Raw genomic sequence first — 18,553 nt, 5'->3', positions numbered from 1 at the left:
ACCTCTGTGTTTTTATAACAGGGCTTCAGAGATTTGTTCTCTTTCCTGAGTTATGGTATGTCTACACTGGCTTATGCAAAGTTGTCCCGCCAGACAGACGCCAGCTCCAAACCTAAATCCGTGTGACTGCGTGGTGTGCTCAAGACGAACACAGCTTAACAAATCAGCCTGGATACTAAATCTTTTTTTGTCCACTTGACTTGAGTGTCCTGAAGTTTGGAAGAGAGGTTGAATGAGAAAGCGTGGATGCTCAGAAGAGCATAAACCTGGTGCCCTCATGCTCCAAACTTCAATGCTGCCTTTTTAATTTTTATATTAGCTTGGCAAGGATGGAGGGAGAGCCATACTTGCTCTGAATTTGTGCCTTGTGCCTATTTCTTCCTTTTGTTCCTTCTCTCTTGCAGTAAGATCTTCGGGACAAGATATACAAAAATCCCATCAGCTTCACTAGAAATATACCCTTCATTTTCTATCTTCTTCATGGGTAAAGGACAAAAGCTTAAGAGTGCCTGTTTGTTCATGAAGAATTGGCCTGTGACAAGATTATGAGGGACACTGTGACACATAACCTTTATCCCTAGAAACTGAGATGAATGATATAATGCACATCAGTATTCACCTAGAAACGGGGAAGACAACTTTTTGAATGTTTTCAAAATAGCATTGTCATTCAGATAAACCCCATGTCATCATAGCCTGAGTGCTGTCAGAAGCCATCAGGCATCTTGCCCCAAGACTCATAAAGCCATTCTTCTTTTTTATCGTGTTTTCTTAACCCTTTTATGTAATGAATATGGAATATATTAAAGTTTTTATCATTGAGCCATGTTTTAAATTTAAATGTTCTGTTCTGAGTATACCATCCACATTATTTTATACTATTAGAACAACTGGACATGCTCTAATATATTCCTTTGGAAAAGCAACTGTATCTGCATAGTGAACATATTTGTCCCTTAAGCAAATGTAACACTTTTGATTGACCTTTCTGGACAATTATTTTTAAAACGTTTGTTCCCTAGGGTCTAGGTTCCCTAAAGGGTCTGCCTTTACTAGGATAGAACAATTCTTTTCTGCTGTCAAGTCTTTGAATACATATCTATTTTAATCATGTGGTTTTCCAGTTAAACTATGACTCTTTTGAAACAGAAAGGAACTGAAACTGTACAACAGCTAGATTGTGCAAACGCAAAGTTAACTGGGCACAGGTCCAGTTATAAATCAAAGCCAAAACAAGGGAAATTTTGAAGAGGAAAGAATGCATGGGTCAAAGTGGAAAGAAGTCTCAGTCATGAGAAAATATTTTCTAGTTAAACTAAAATAGTTTTGATATTCAAATGATAATGAGGGCAAAACCCAGAAAGAATGAAAGTTTGCTTAATCAAGCAAGAAAACACAGAGTGTTTCCCCTATTTCCTTCAGTGCTGATCAGAGAGATAAGTATCGACTTTTCTGTAGACTGGGTCAAGGAAGGGGAATGAGAAAAGGAATGCCATTATTTGCTTTGTTCACTAATATTAAATTATTGATTGGCCAACAACAGCAGAAGCACTGCAGAGGTTAGCAATGTCTGCACAGCAGAGTATGTAGAAAAATAAGAAGTGAAACTTTTTTGCTAAGTGAAATGATTTTGATCAGTGCTTCTCCTTTTTTGACAGGCCCTAGATGAATATCAGAAAATTCTTGTTCTGCTAATGAGTTAAACTATTCTGACAGTGACCCAGATCAGCATCCTCAAGGAGCATTAACTAAACTGGTGTTTCAAAGCTGAGATACATTCTACATTCCTTTCTTCCTTGTTACTGCCTCTTACTCTCGACGCTTATCCCGATAAGCATCAAAACACAATCTGACAGCATTAGCTACGGTAACTGGCCGGCATGCTCTGAAACCAGCACAGATCTTTTGGCAAAATATTTTAATACAAGCTGCCTGGAAGGTCCGTTTCTAAAGCTGAGTCACTTCCCTGCTGCAGTCTGCCAGAGACAGCACTCGGGAAAAGAATCCCTAAGAATCTGATTTCGTACATATAGACAGCAGAGACATGATCCATTTAAAGGTCCCTGTGTTTGCCCAGCGGGTTGTTTTAGTTTGACAAGCAAACACTAACTCAGATCCCTTAGCTCAGTGGGACTCTGAGAACATTTCCTTAGCGTATGGTGGGGGAACAAAAGCAGAGAGACAATACCCACCACTGTGCTTTGCTTTATTGTTAGGAGAACCTGAGCTCTCTCAACTTCTTCTGAAATCAGAAATGGTCCAAAATGTTTGATGGCAAAATCCTACTGGCTTCTGATAATAGCTAGATTTTGAAAAGGGGCCTTTTTCTTATTTAAAAGTAGATACACTTAAGATAAAGACAATAAATATGAAGTACTTTGTTTCTGAAGAAAAAAAGAAAACCAAAGCTGTGAAGAGTTAAATTGTCAGTCAAGTACTACAGTGAGGAGGAAAATTATTGTTTGGATTAAGTGCCTATGTAACAGCATACTAAGAAATCAGTTAATGGAAACACAGAAAGAAAAAAAAAAATTTCAACACTCTTCTTAGAGCTAGTATAAATAGGTGCATGCAAACCTCATCACAATAAAAAACAAAATGTGGGGCATCTCAAAATAACTTTTTTTTAGCTGGAAATAATAGCGAGCTGTGCTTACCTTAAAATTGTGTGCTTTTTCATAGTTGAAGTGGTTGTCGTTCTGAGTTAAGGCTGCTCTTCTGACCAAGGAGGTGATCTGTGAATAGGCAAAGAGTTTCAGAGGTTGCCACAAAAGTGCCCCCTTGACTCCCACCTTCACCCCCAGGGCCACAGCCAGGAGCTCTTGGCGCTTCCTTCCTCGCTTCGACTTGTGAACAACAGCACAGTTTTTCTCATTTTCCAGCCACAGGTCCTCTGAGAACATAGCGCTGGGATCCCAAATCTTTTCCCTGTCTTCCTCGGCGCCGGGGAGCCTGACTGTAGTCAGCACGGTACAGTTTGTCCAAGTGCTTCTGATGTTAGACAGCAGATTTGAAGCAGCTGCAGCCCATTCTGCCGAGACCTCTGGCATGTGACTTGAATGGGCCGTCTTGTGGGACGGAAGGAGCTTCTGCATCTCAATAAGTATCGGCCTGTGCCGTGCAGTTCCTTGAGGCAGATGTGTGCCTCCAACAAAGGCACGGATTCACACACAGAGCAGCCTCCCCCACTGTGCTCCCCGAGCGGGGGTCCCCAGATAGGTGCTGCCGAAACACCGGCTGGGGGACACACAGATTTACAGCTTCACCCCCAGGGGCATTTCCAGGGACAGAGCTCTTCAACTCTGCCGCGCGTTAGAAAATGAACAAACCAAAAGCCCCTGGAAAGCCCACACAACCGAATCCGATGCTGCATCCAATTACACTCAGACTCGGAGACTTACCAGCCAGCAGTCTGCATGCCAGCAGATTAAGTCCTTAAAACCATGATGATTGTTTAATCTTACAGGGCAAAAAAAAAAAAAAATCTTTCTCTCTCTGTCTCTCTCTCTTTTTTTTTTTTTTTTTTTTTTTTTTTTGTTTCTTCCTCCATTTTCTTTCAAATCCTCTACGAGGGGAAAAAAAAAATCCAGCAGCGCTTCAAGCATTAAAAGTACTTTCATGCCATGGTTTAAAGTCAGTATTTTGTCAGTGTGCACTTGGGAGCACTGAGATAGCTCACTACCAGGGAAAGCTGCAAACCCAGCTGGGATTAGGAGGGCTGGAAGCCCTGCAGCCCTATGCAGGGCTTGAGTGACGGCAGCAGGGGAGCTTCACATGGATTCAGGAGGCCCATATGAACAGGCCTGCTTGCAGAAGAGGGTCTTCAAGGTGGCAGGACTGGTTGTTCTTTACTCTGGTTACCTTCATCTATAGATTTTGAGGGGAACTGTTTTCTGATTAACAGCCCAGGGACAGGAGGTATTGAGACCCTGACCATTAACAGCTTTCAGTGTTACTCTGGACATGTGATCCACTGTTTTACAGGCAGGTAGTTCCATGTCCGGGACACAGATGTCTGATACTCAGCATTTGCTGAGAAGCACATTCAGTGCCCCCTCCCCACTGGTTTTCTTCCCTCCAGCTCCCCTCTTCTATTCCTTTACTAAGTATTCCAATCCTCCATCCATAAGAGGAGGGCAGGAGTTACCTGCTTGGCAGAGCACTGAGAGGTTTTAAGTCTAAAGGTGTGCCTACTGCTCAAAGTGCTGCGACAGATTCAAGCATGGTATTCATCCTGATGCCAGTGCTACTGGGAAAACTGCCTATTTGAACTGGAGACACTGAAGACCACATCAGCCTTTTACAGTGTGCCCCTCTTCAACTAACCCAGAAAATATGTGAAATTGAAGTATTTCATTCACTTATATTAACTTGTGAAGTTGACCTTGCATCTATTTTTTTCCAGTCTGCTTTTAGCTCAGGCTGAAAAGTCAGAAGGTTCATCTAATTCACTTACTAACCCCTCCACCACACAGACTGCCTGTGCTTAGTAAAAGTGATGCTCTGCTGATTTGAAAGCCCATGGGGACAGATGGTTGTCCATCAGTAACATCAGGCTGTGCAATTTCAGACAGTACTTTAATTAGGGTTTTCAAGAAATTGTGCAACCTGCAAAATCAGTTTCTCAGTTATAAAACGATGTACTTACATCCATGTGTAGCACACTTAATTCCTTTCTTTTTCAGGTAACTCACAACACCACTTTTTACAAGGTCCCATACTTCAAAGCTTCTGCTCCCCAGAAGGGAGGACTTCCACACAAATCCTCTTCTCCCTGAGCAGTTGCTGCCCATTCAGCCTTTCCCCGGGGCTTGGCACTGTTATCTGACCACTGGTGACAACTGGCTGTGGTGCATGCATGAACATTGCTGTGCCTGCAGGAAATCCCTGCTGCTCTTCCATATGTCCTCTTGTAGTGAGTCCCAGTTTCTGCTAGCTCAGGACCTTTATCTACTTTCAAGCAGATAAGACAGACTATAGCTGCCCAGCTCTTTCTCCATGTGTTTCCAGAGGTAAAAACTACTGACTTTTGCCAGCAGCAATAGCATCAGTTTGGGCCATCACAAATGAAACCTTGGAGTCATTCAAATTTCTTATTACATTCCAGTTTCTTTCCTCAGCGCCATTTAAAATGTATTTATATTTATCAGAAAGAAAACTCCCAAACTAGCTCTAGGTTGTCAGACACCTTTGAAACTACACCATCTAAATCCCCCACTATAAATAAGCTACTTTTTCTCTAACTTCCAGCATAACACATCCAAAGTCAGAGAGAGGTCGGTTTCCTAATAATGCTCTAATATTTGCATTTATGTCACTAGACTGATAAAAATCCCATTATATAACCAATATTTTTTACATAACATGGCAGATTTGATACTCAAGTGACAGGCTTATGATGATACATCTTGGAATTTCAATTTATTAAACTATTTTTGGAATATCACAGTGTCATCCTGGGATCAGACATACAGACATATTTAATGGAAACTCTGCGTGTTCGCACAGAAGCATTAAACTTAATAGGCGTGGGGGAGGAAAACTCAGCCAAACCAGCTCATTTGGTTGCTCGACTAAGGCAGAGCAGTATTTACTGTTTATCATATATGAAATTTTATTTATCCCCTGGGTATCTGCCTTGCTTGGGCCCTGTTTAGACAGTTGTTCAGGGGGTTCATTGCAGACACAGGATGTGCACAGGCGGCCAGCAATGAGTGCATCCTCTGAAGGAGATTTATCAAAGCTGCAACAGGTTTGGTGTCTAAATGATGCTGCAAACCTCAGACGAGCTGGACCACATCTACAACCACTTCCTTCTCTAAATACAATGCAAACTTCAGCAATGACAAATTCTCAGCTGCAATCAGTTCGAATACCACAAGCTCAGCCCAGTGCTCTTATCCCCTTTCTTTTTCCTAATACAAAATTGGCTGCACAAGGTGTCAACTCATTCAAAGAGCATCTCTTGATCAACTTAGCCTGCAGCTAAAGAGGAGAAGGCCAGTGGCTAAGAATATTATTGCTGGCTGTCACTGAATGTGAGGCTAGTGAAGGCTGGAAGGCAAATATGGATTATCTGTGTTTTCAGATCACAGAATTTCTGCCTAACATATAGTTTTAGTTTACTAGTCTCTTTGTAAAACAGATGTGCTGTATGGGAAATTAGGCATTTAGGGACAAATACATGTCAGTGAACCAGAATAATAAAATTAAGGGGCGGAGCAGGGGGGGAAAGAGGGCGACAACTCAGCTGTTGCGCCATTTCCAGCGCGCCTCCGCAGCGTGAGCTGAACCACACCATTGTCTCTGCCCTCAAAGACTGGCGTCTTGTTTGCTAACAAAGGCCTCGGGCACAGGAAAGAACAAATTGCAGTATGAAAAGCTTTTGGTTTTGCACATGTGGTATGATTTCTCTTGCAGTCGTGTGGGCAGCACAGAGGACTTGCTGGAAGCAAGCAGTGGGGGAACTCTGCAAGCTGCCCTGCTTGTCTGTGCCAGCTCCAACGCGGTGGGAAGAGATGCTGTGAGAGTGGTGGCTCCTCTCCCTGAGCTGCCACCATGCCTGACCATGGCTGGCAGGGAGGGGAGATCATCATCCTTGGCTTGCTGCTCTGCCTGCTAAAGGACACAGCTGTGGGGGCGAAAGGAAGAGCACGGGCACGTCTCTTTGGACGACACCACAAGTGAAAAGGAGATTGTTCCATGATGAGGAACCGGGACAAATCCATGACTGATCTCTAACTAAATACACTTAACTCTGCACATAGATACAGTCATAGGTCAAAGAGAGGCCTGTTTCCTTGCAGGCACGGCACACTGGGTTATCTGCCAGACAGATTATGTTTGCTCAATCGCAAACACGTGGTGGAGATGACACACGGAGCAGGAATCTTGCAGCTATTGGGTTTTTCCTAGTTTTCTCCCACGGAGCTCTTCCCACGATGCACTCAGAACACGTCAAAGAAGTCATCTCTTAGCAAGACACAGGGCACAGAGGGGAAACGGTGCTGAAGGCCAGTCAGCCAAAGGCCTTTGCCATACCACAGTCCCACCAGTCCGTGCCTCCCACTGTCACAGCACTGTGAGCTGCCATTGAAAGGCTTCTGTGCTGCTGAAACAGTGGGAGGAAATAAGCTCCAAGCAGAAAACATGCTCAACACAAAGCCAAGAACAGTGAGTGAAGACTGGTGTTTGCCAACCTGCTCTTGCAAAACCCACTTTCCTAAGAAACCCTCTCTCCTGCAGGAGGGCTTTCAGTGTCAGTTAGGTGAGTGGAGGTTGCAGAGCTGAGCAGGGCCAGGAAGATCCACAACATGTGGCCAGGGGAGAAATCAGATTGTACAGCTACTGGGCTGCTGCTGCTCTCTGGTTTGCCTCTTCCCCACCCCAAACCCAACAGTCTCTTGTTTCCAGCAGAAAACTTCCTTTCAAAGTGAATTGTCATTCAGTAAACTGGACACTTAATAAAAAAAAACCCAACCAAAACACTGCTGTTTTTTTTTAATTATTAAGATTTATCTATAATTTTGCTTTTTAGTACTTGGAATTTCAACTTTTTTTTTTTTTTAAAATAACCACCAGTACCTCTGAAAATTATGACTGAGCAGCTGTCAACAGCATGCATAAGTGTTTAGACAGTAGACTACCTATACTGGGCTCCTGTTCTGGAAAGCCTGGCTGCACTTCCATCACCACCATTCACATCTATCTTTTGCAGATAATCCATAGCAAAATAACTGTTTATTTATGAAGACTTCCCAAGTATATGCTATGATGTTAAAGTTATGAAATTTGTAATATTTACATCTCTCTTAAATTAATGTGATTTATTAGCATCTCAGTAACCAGCTGTCACTTATATGCACTTATTTCTGACCACGCATACATTCAGTCCATTCCTCCACAGATAAAAAATATCATTTACCTAAATGGAAATACAAGCTCCTGTAAACTTCAGATCCCCTTTCTAAGTCCTCCTCAAACAGATTTTTCTGTATGCATCATGATTATTTTCCTCAAAACAGTCTAGTAAACCAAACAATACAACAGCCAAAGGTGAAATAGTGTATAATCAGGAAGGCACTAGTGAGACTATTATTAAAACTAATAGTTGCTGTAAGCTTCTTATGGTGTATTAATATAATAAACTATTGTCTATTTTGGAACAACAACTGGAGATCACATTAAGCGGTATGCAATTACATAGTCATCTTCAATTAAAAAATAGTGAGTGGATTAAAAGATTTTATGTAGCCAGGCAATTCTATCACTTAATGCATTAATTTCTGTATTTCCCATCCACCTTTGTATTCAATATTTCTGAAATAGTATTTTGATTACTTATTTTTGACAGCTGTAATAAATAGGCATTGTGTTAGAAATACAATGTCAGTATCATGGAAGAAATAGTGCAGAAATGAGGAAATAAAGGATCTAGGCACAGTACGAACTACTGCAGCAATTCCCTCAAATAACCCTGTAGAGATTAACATGGTAACAGCAGGTCTAGCCTATTTATTGTCTCGACTTCCTTTCCTCCCACTCTCTCCTTTATCCTTCCCAATCCATCTCCATACTTGTCAAGGTTATTAATGACGTTTTCCTGGCCAAGTTCATGATCCTCTCCTCTGTGCTTAATATTCATCACCAAAATGGTAGCAGAGGGACAAAAGAGAAGAGGCATGAGGACTAAGAAGGGCAGATGAGAGCAGCACTGTACACCACAGCCACTGCTGCTGCTGCTGTGGTGGAAGAGGAACACCAGGTCCCCACGGAACATCAGCCCCCACAGGGCTGCCAGGGGCTGTTTCATCTGCAAACAGGGTTTGCTCAGGGAAACCACACTGGATTGATTTCTGAATCACCTCTTGTTCTCTCTGGGGATGCAACACATGTAACTGACTGAATTTGCCTGCCTGCAGTGTCTGTCAATGAGTACTGTTATCACACGTATAGATCAATGTGTATCCATGACACTATCTGGCCTCTAGGCAAATGAAAATTCAAGCATGAAATTTATCCTGATATTTGCAAAATATTGGCAGTGATCCTATTATTCTGTCAATGATGATGGTATTTTTTTTTGACAACAGAACTAAGACAAGTAATTTTCTAACAAATAGACATTTAAGAAGAGGATGGATAGATGGATGCATGCATGCATAGCAGGTGTCTAATCTACAAGAATAATATGTTCTCGCTTTCTAAAGCAAGGAGAAAAACAGAAACCTCCAGATAGTGATTCATTCTCTTCTATGAGAGGTCAAGTCTAAAATGGATGAGCTTGAATTGCCTTCTTTCTGGTCATTCATGGATCATATAGGAAAACTCAATGGCTCTGGTAGAAACAGATATCTTTACTGTAAGATATTCAAAATTAGGTAAAATCAATATCTCTCTGTACTATTTTCTATATCTATTCTTCTGTTAGCTATTCAATTTTAGAATAAATTAAGTAAGGAATAATTTATTTTATCAGCCTCAACCATATCTATAAGTAATTATAGATTAACAACTGTACTTTGTTTTGGTTATCAGTACTCATACTTCAGACTGGCTAAGAATCATGCTCTGGAAACATGGAATATCCAGATTACTACACCATTTGTTACACAGCTGCATGCAACTTTATAGATTTATCTGGGCCCATTCTTTTTCAAGAATTGTAACTACAGAAGGAAGAGTCTATATTAATACAGATTTCTCACACTGACTATGTAGGTAGCCAGTATTTTGACATCTCACCCACAGAGGAAATAGCCTAACAACATAATGAACTTAATATGACATACAATGGCCTCAATGAGTTAAGAAGGAAGTGACTCATGCTGTCTGCAATATACGAGACTATTAGTCAAGAGACAGAGATTTAAAAAAGTAACCTAAACACTACAGTTTTCATCCAGATCCCCAGTGGCTCAGCACCATGTAAGCCATACACCTATACAGCCTGCTCACATTTTTACTGTGAAATTCTTGCTTTCCAAAGAAACATTACTTTGTCTAGGAAAGCCAGCTTGGCACTGATTAAAACCATCACTGCTCTGCAAGGAGACTGCAGAGCTTGAACCAGAGCCAAACCCACTGGGCCGCCACAAAGAAGTGGAGAAGTTAACACTCTTACTTCCCTGTCTGGGAAGAGGCAGGGAGGCAAGAATGCCCCTTCTGAGAAAGACGACTCCTGTCAGTGTGGTGCAGCACCCTTGAAAGGATGCGATGAGTGGAAAAGGAAAAGATGGCAAAAGGTCTGGAGGTGCCACAGGCAATAGCAGACCTGCCCTTGTGCCCTCAAGGCTTGCTCATGTGGGCTTGTCATTAATCATAACTGCTTAATGGAGCTAGCTGGATGTCATGCACAAACACAGGGTTAAACTGAGGACCACATTTTGTGAGACTGCATTAAGTCTGTGTAATATCAGCTTTCCAATAAATCCCAGTGCTATACAGATACTGTGTTGTACAGTGGGCAAAAGGCTTGGATGTTTGACCTTATGCCTCATTATACTCCCTAAGGTACACATGGCACCCTACACAAACACCTACACCCTCACTTTTGGGATAATTCTCATTTCTATGCCTCAAACACTACTGCGCTCTACAGCCAGGTGTTATCCCAAAGAAACACCGTAACTGCCTATCTTCTCCATACACAGTGAAACCTAACACAACAAAAATAAACACAATAAAAAAATAAAAGCTAAAAAGTTCTTATGTTTCTCATTTTGACTTCTGATACTATGTGTTAGTGATAGTAAACTTCTCCTGGACTGTGAGCAACTCAGCCTTGCAGCATATGCTCTGGACTGAAAACTTACAGGCTGCAGTCAGAGTGCTTGCTCATGTAGAGAAGAAAAAATCTGCCCCTCCTGGGATAAAATGTGGAGAAAAGCAGGCTTCATGAAAGTTTCCCAGAAACAACAGTAGGACAGCAATGGTATTTATGTCCGGAGCCACTAACCACCCGGCAGAGCCAGCAGATCTCTGGAGGAGCTGCCAGAATGTAAAGTATGCTGTGGCAGTCTCAGGAACCAACAGCAGCCTCCCAAGTTTTGCCCTAGCTTAAGACAACCTAAAACAAGAGACTTTATTGTGGGTTAAATAGAGATTTATGCAGCCTGGAAGGGAACAAATAATTTGTGAACCAGTGATTCATGAACTGGTGATCATATTGTCTAAAACACTGGCAATCTGTAAAATTCTTCCTGGACAGTAACAGTACAGGAATGGATTCTCAATGGTGTGATGCTCTGTTCATCTATCACTCACAGGCGGACAGGAACGATAAGCAATTTGTAGGGGGGACAGTGCCAACATCATCATCAAGTGGAAAACAGGATTTTTCTCAAGTTTTGGTGGTGTGAAGGAACTCTAAAGCTTCAGTCTCAAACTTAATTCACATGACTGAATTACACTGCTGCTCAGCAGTCATGGCACCTTCAGATAAACTACACAGTACAATGACCTAGAAATGTAGTCATGTGTTTTCCATCATTAGTAATATTTCTCTCCCCTTTTACTGCAGCATCTTGTGACTTTTTCCCCATAAAACAAGCATAAACCCTCTAGACAATGTAAGGTGAAAGGACTTACTCATGCCATTTAAGAAACAAAGCAGGCAATTAGCAAATAAGAACCCAGCATGCCTTCAAGTTGAAAGAATACTTTTTAACAAGCTGGAATCAACAACCCTTAACCAGAAAAAAAAAATGGGAGAAATGCTAGTTTTGTAAAAATGTTGTGCTTTATGGCTGTGGACTTCCATTTCAGTATACTTTATAAACTGCACTGCAAAAAATCAAAGAAGGAAATAGGGATCCATTTTCCACATGCATAAGTGAAACTGTGGCATGGAGGAGATCACTGGTTTTGGGGATGGCCCAGCCACGGCTCTCTGACAGCTTGTCTGAGCTCACTTGCATGCCCATGGATGTTGCAGGACACGTTACCCTGAGAGAGGAGAATACAGTGGTTACAGCTTACCTGTTTGTGAAACATGTGCTTCTGTCCCATTACCTTTAAGGAGTGTCATTAACCCTGGTGACAGACAGTGTCAAATCCCAGGCTGTCATCCCAAAAGAAGTGGTAAGGCTGCATGGTCCCTGGTGTATCTCTGGCTATGAAATGTGTGTTTGCTTAGAAACAGGGAAGGAATCCGTGCAGAAGAAAGTGATGTGGGCTTAAAGAAAAGACAAAAGGCTCTGAACTCAGCCAGGTTCACTTACCTATTTCATTAAACACCTGGACTTTACCCCAGGAATGTATTACATTCCCCCTTGTTATGTAAGAAGGGTTCCTATAGTTTACTCTTGTATCAGTTTCTGTTCTGAAATGGACCCAGCACAGAAGAGAAGAGTTGGGACAGGACTGGCACCACGTATGGCAGAGTAGAAAGACATCTGCAGAAATGGGCAATTTCATTCTATGGGATATGTACCCTCCTCCACCTTCTTCCAGCTCGCCTTACAGAAAAAGCTGCTCAAAGCATAACCAGCTTCTCATAAATGAGGTTTTGAGCACCTCGGCCCTTGTTCAGCTTCCCTTTCCCCACAAAGCAGCAAGGGAATTCCTGTATGCTGCAGACTGCATGTGAAAAACACGGTTCACTGTGCTTTTAGAAGGGCATGTTACAGGATACGCAGACCACTTGAGATCACACTCTTTGAATTTGCATGAAGTACCAGAATGCATCTAAGCTGTTTTATTTTTCCCCTCAAAATAATTGTTTTGTGTCCTATCTGCTCTGCCCTCTGCTTGAAGCTGGCTTTGTTACTCCATCACTCCATGGGTAAGTATCAGCACGGCTATCCTTGAAAACACATTGGCATTCCCATGGCCACTAGAGAAACACTCAGACAAAGGCTGACCCCACTTCTCTGCTAGTGAATGAACACACAAAGGCTGTATAATCCTAGTTTTATTTTTCTGTACAGGTGTCATTTGACCCTGATAGCCCTATAACCCCCTTTGACCTGCAGCCCGCTGCCCTCTGGTATGAAGCAGAGGCTTTTGTTCCTGATGGCACACCATGCACAGCTGCTTCCATCATTGTCTGCAGAGGGACAGATGGCTGCTCTCAGCAAAAAAAGGAGATTAAAAAAAACCTGAGGGAATGACATCACTCCTCAGCCTGTGATTTAATTCATGGGACCTGTGGGGCTACCAGTGGCATGGACTAACACTGCAGTTGACTTGGCCCACAGACAGGAAAATGGTTGCATTTTGCAGAGTAAAAGACATTTAAAAAAATATACAGTTGCCAACACTCTTATACTTTTATTCTTTAAGTTTTTAGTTAATCTGAACATATACTATCCTATCAGCAGCAGCATTTCGAAAGTCCTCTGAAAGCAAGACTGATACTGTACTCCTATCTAAGGCTGTAGTTCAACTGCAGTAACTTGGTTTAAAGCTTATTTATTTTGTTTCACTTATGATGAGGAGTTCATAAGATGTAGCTGGGGAAACATAATACAGAGTAAATGATTTTCACCATAAGGTCCAATCCTGCTATAACACTTGGTAGGTAAAAGATTTCATCCATATGTCATAGACACATTGAAGTCATTTGAATAGAACAAAGGAAAAAAGGTGCAAAGCATTAGTTCTGGAAGTAGTGAGTTTTGTTGTCACTTTTCTGCCTTGAATTCAGTTCCAGATCTATGAAATCACTGAATTCTTCTTTTTGTGATTGCCAAACACCAATGGTATTTATCTGAGTTTATTTATTATCTTAAGCACATTACTTGATTACTGTTTGGGATACAGGAATTCAGCCTCACTCTCCAGGGTACTTGGTGCCATCTGTACCCATGTTTTTCTACAGAGCAGAGATTTTTTGCTTTGCAACAGATGTCTCATTGAAGACCCTTGTCAAAGTGGCCACATTAGCTGCTACCACACTCTTTACGTTATGGCAGGTACTAGATGTGCAGGAATGCTGCAACACGAAGGTGAAGCCATTCCACAAAGAACATAAAGAATAAAAAGCTTCTTCCAGGCATGGGGGGCTTTTTGTTTTTGTTTTTCCCTGAAAGGAAAGAAAACAAGCACTTTCTTCTCTCCTTGAGTGTCTGGGAACATCAGAGATGCACTCCTCCATGCAGCCAGAGCTGGGGCTGGGACCCATGACCTGACAGTGCCCTGGCACAGCTCCTACTTCAGCCCCAGCATCAGGCTCAGGCCTGAGGATGGTTTTGCTCCTCAGTGTGGATCAGCATCTGTGGGAGCCATCACTGCGTGTTTGTGGTTCTGCCCAAAGAACCAAGCAGAGCGTTTTCTTGCGTGTAACCTCCCAGAGTAAGGTTCAGGTTATTCCCTTGGGCACAGCTGTACAAACCAGCTCTGTCTGGGAGACTCCTGCAGGAGAGCTGTGGCTTTCGGTATGCTTGCACAGCGGTGGCCAGAGGAGAGGAGTGCAGAAAACCATGATGCTGATGAGACAAGAGATGTAACAGCTCCCATCCAAACACACTTTGAGTTTTACTGTCTCAGCAATGCTGATGGCAACACCAGCATAGAGTGGAAGGCCTCGAACCAACAATCTATTACACACCTTCCACTGTCATTAATTCAGAGTAGATGGAATTCAGCAAACCATAGAGTTAGACCAGAAGGGATGACTAAGAAGAGTGATGATTGATTTGCTTCATAAAGTACTATCATGTTTTATTTGCTAATCTGAAGAGTAGAACATCTTATCAGGCAGTATGCTTGAACCCAGGGGTGAATTTTTCAGGGAAACAGTTTGTGTTGCAGAACATGTGACTCATCAAACCAGGGACTTTGCACAGGGAAGTTCTGACCAAGAGCCAAATCACGTTCTTTTATTTTAAATGTAGAAACATTTAAGTTAAAAGTATTTTAAAAACCAATTTTTTGTTTCCAGTTTGAAACATTTTGTTAAAAACAGTTAATAAAACATTAAAAGGAGCTGGAACAGTTTCAGTCAATCGAACTTGAATATTTTTCTGCCTTTATCCTGCCTCCTCAGTGCTCGGTCATAAAAAGTTGAGTTTTACTTTTATCGCAAGTCAGACCGAAGTAAAAACAAAAGAGCAGAAATTACCCACTACTGTTACAGCCCTCCCCTACACAGTTTGATAAAATCTTAGTTTCAAAGGTGATGTTCTAATGATGACTGCCAAGCAAGTTGCAGTCCCCTGTATGAGCTCAATACAGAGGCACAAAGGCTTTACATCAATTTTCTCTTCGTTAATCAGTTGCTCCCCTGGGCCCTTTTAATCTGTGGTGAGAGCCTCAGTACCACTGAGAATGCCTTTTCTGCTATTAAAACAAAAGGCACATATCTAAACACTTTGTAATTTCAAGCAGAAAAGCATCCCATTCTCCTAGTTAAAGAAAGCAGTAACAAAAGACTCGTGTCCTAGAAGCTGATGTGAATCATGGCCATCTTCTGCTTTCACTTCTGCTCTCTGGGGACTTCCAACTGAAAGACAGACTTAACCCAGCCAGCAGGGTAAGGGGCCACACCACAGCCATGCCCCTGTGAAGGCTGAGGCAAGAGAAGTGCTCCTGAAGGAATGCCTTGGAAAGGCTCTCAGCTGTTTGCAAAGTATCGCACTTCAGTCCCTGTGGAGGGGCCAGGCACACTTAATATAGAAGGCATTAATGAAGAATTTATTCAGTCAGGACCAGACAATGCAGCAACATTTTAAACATAGAGTTTACAAAAAGCAGACAAAAACTTGCCAGAGCACAAGACAACTGACATCAGACTTCACTGCACTGAGACAAAACCATAGCTCCAAGCATGTCCTTTTGAGCAGTATGTTTTCACATCACAGGAACTGCCTCCATTTATATTACATCAATTTCCAAATAAGATTTTTATAAAATTTCCACATTAAAAATAACAGCTTGTTGGTTCTACATGTAAAAAATAAGCTGTGCACTTCATTGTTCATTCAAACAAACTAAGTTAATTTATCACTTAAATGCATTTTCACTTCATTTTTAAGCCATTTAATCTTTCAGAAGCTTAACAAGGTGGTTTACTATTGCTGTAATACAGAGAGATTTCATTAAATGACCTGTCATCTTCTATCAACATCATTATGATTGCATGCTGCCCTTGTTTAATATTAATTGATAGCAATTTTTTGGTCCTTGCCAACATGGGTTCTTAGCAATGTCACAGACTGGCATGGAAAGCAAGCCAGTTGCCTCCATTTTCCCTGTGTTCAATGTTTCATTTTCATTTCAGTTTCACAGTCATCAGTGCTGCATGGTACTTGCAGGGCATCAAGCCTGGACACTTTCCTGATGTGTAGGATGAGTTCTTCCCAGCTGGGCTTTTTCCCATGCTTTCTGACTTATTTTCTTCATTAATTCCAGCAGTGGCAAAATGTTGGGAAGAGAAAGGTTCCCTCTACAGGCAAAAATTCACAAATTGCCTCCAGCTTTATAGGTTTAAGCCTTTTAAGCATTAACATACTAAATTTGTTTGCAAACCAACAGGCAAAACGTGCCTTACAACACTTGCGTACAATTTGCTCAGCAATGCACAAGCCACCACAGAAGCTCTTGCCCCAACATAGGTTTCTGGCTTGGCTTTTAGGGACAAGCAGCTGGTAGCAGCAATAGGGCAGCCTGTGGTGCCAATTAATGTTTCTAGAGGGAACTGCTGCAATTGCCAGGTTGTTGCAAGGTAGACAAGGAAGTGCCCTCACTAGAGACCACTGCCTAGAAGTGCTGAAGAGGAGCAGAGGGTGCAGCAATACCTCAGCTGCAGACCCCAGTACCATGCCACAGACAATCCTTGGGACTTGAAGGAGCTGTGACCCTCAAGAGACTTCCAGCTGGCTTCACCACATCACCCAGATTCAGCTCTGAGTTATCTAGAACTTGCCTGTGCTGCTGAACTTCCACATTGCTGCCTCCATCTGCAAGATGCATCTGCGGGTGAGGTAAAGCCCTGCACCTCTGAAGTGCCACAGCTGCCTGGCCTCTGGCAGCATGGAGACAAGGGGGAACATCTGTCCCGGGGAGCTCCAGGACAAAGAACCAACACCTTGAAACAAACAAGTGGTCAGCTAACAAAAAAAGCCAGTAAAAAGCAATTTTAGCTGTTTCCTCTGCCAACTGTTTGCAGTGACAATGTGGTCAATGATGGGCTCGACAGTGTGAAAAACATACATATTTACTCATAAGGGGAAGAGCTAGGAACCATCCAGGTATCAGCTCTCTACATCCAGCCAATAAGGACCAGGTACTGGGTTTTGGTAGGGTGCAAAGAAATGGGATGAGGATGGGGAAGCATCACTCCTTAATACCATGGCAGTGCTAAGCACCAAATGGGATTAGAATAACCTTGGAGATCAGTCAGGGATAAGGAGATTAGCTCCTCAGTTTCACATAGACCAATGTCATGGAAGTTTAACCTGCAAGTGAAGAACAGTGGCAATTTGAAAAACATCACCTGAGCATCCAGAGAGTTGGACTGAGCAAACAGAATAATGTCTAAAACATTCCTCCGAAACTACAATGTCAAAGGCAACTTACAACAGCAGCTGTTTTATTTCTTACTTTTGCACAATACAATGTTCCACTTGGAAGGAAGAAGAATTCAGTGAATACTCACTCAAGACTCTTTTGCAGTTCAGCACCAGCTCTAAACAATGATCGCTGCCTTGTCATTTTGACAGACTTTTACCTTGTATATTTTTCACCTTCTGCTTCCTGCCCTTGTGTAATTGCCTGTCTCAGATTAGAAATGGGCCATCCATCCTACTGAACATATTTGGGCCACTATTTTCAATGCAGTTTTACCTATGCTATCCACAACATCAATATTCCCATGATTTCCTGTTCACACTTAGCTGAGATGACTCTGGTCCCACAACTACATGAAGCATCAAGTGAGAAAAATACTTTCTGAGATAATTCAGCTTGTAAAGTTCCATTTTTATTTGTTAAGATGTCTGGAATCACTGCTACACATTAAGCCACTGGCTAAAGAAGTTTTTTTTTTTTTTAAGAAGAAAAAAGGAAGGAAGGCCTTCTACAGTTAATTTTAAGAATTCTTGAAGGAAATTGAGTGATTAGACTCACTGAATTTACAGAAGTACTTAGCTGAATGCTTTAGCAATACTGCAGTTTACAGAGATTTATGCTTACAGAAGCCCTTTAGGGCAGGATCTCAGAGTAAGAATTCTCCTTTGTTTGGCAAATCTGTACAGTCTCACTATTTATTGTTAACAAGAAATGTCATCATATTTACCATCAGCAAATCTTCTAAGGCCTGCAAATTATCAAGTAGCTGCACAGCTAATTTATAAAACTCATTACTACTTTAAATTGTCACTACATGTTAAAACAACCTACAATGGAGAGCATTGCCTTTGACACCCCATTTCCCTCAGTTCATACTTGGGTTAGACTCCAATTGACCGAACAGATTCTTTATTTTTCAGTGGTGTTTATTATTTGCATGGCAACAGTGCACAGAAGCTCGAGCCTTTGACCAGGTCAAGGCAACAGCAACGTGGTACAAACACAGACTAAGAGACATTCCCTGCCCTGGAGAGCTTACACT

The 18,553-nt window shown here is 42.0% G+C and overlaps 1 protein-coding gene across 1 annotated transcript in view; it reads right to left on the bottom strand.

The window, feature by feature from the left end:
* Nucleotides 1-18,553, bottom strand: part of CHN2 (chimerin 2) — a 157,773-nt gene that overhangs the window by 21,047 nt on the left and 118,173 nt on the right. Inside the window, exon 7 of the mRNA XM_066319370.1 lies at nucleotides 2,658-2,735. Coding sequence (XP_066175467.1) covers nucleotides 2,658-2,735 — 78 coding nt within the window. The remainder of the gene's footprint in view (nucleotides 1-2,657; nucleotides 2,736-18,553) is intronic.

The sequence above is a fragment of the Sylvia atricapilla genome, chromosome 1, assembly GCF_009819655.1.
Source record: "Sylvia atricapilla isolate bSylAtr1 chromosome 1, bSylAtr1.pri, whole genome shotgun sequence".
NCBI classification, from domain to species: domain Eukaryota; kingdom Metazoa; phylum Chordata; class Aves; order Passeriformes; family Sylviidae; genus Sylvia; species Sylvia atricapilla.
This window is presented reverse-complemented; position numbering and strand designations above follow the sequence as displayed.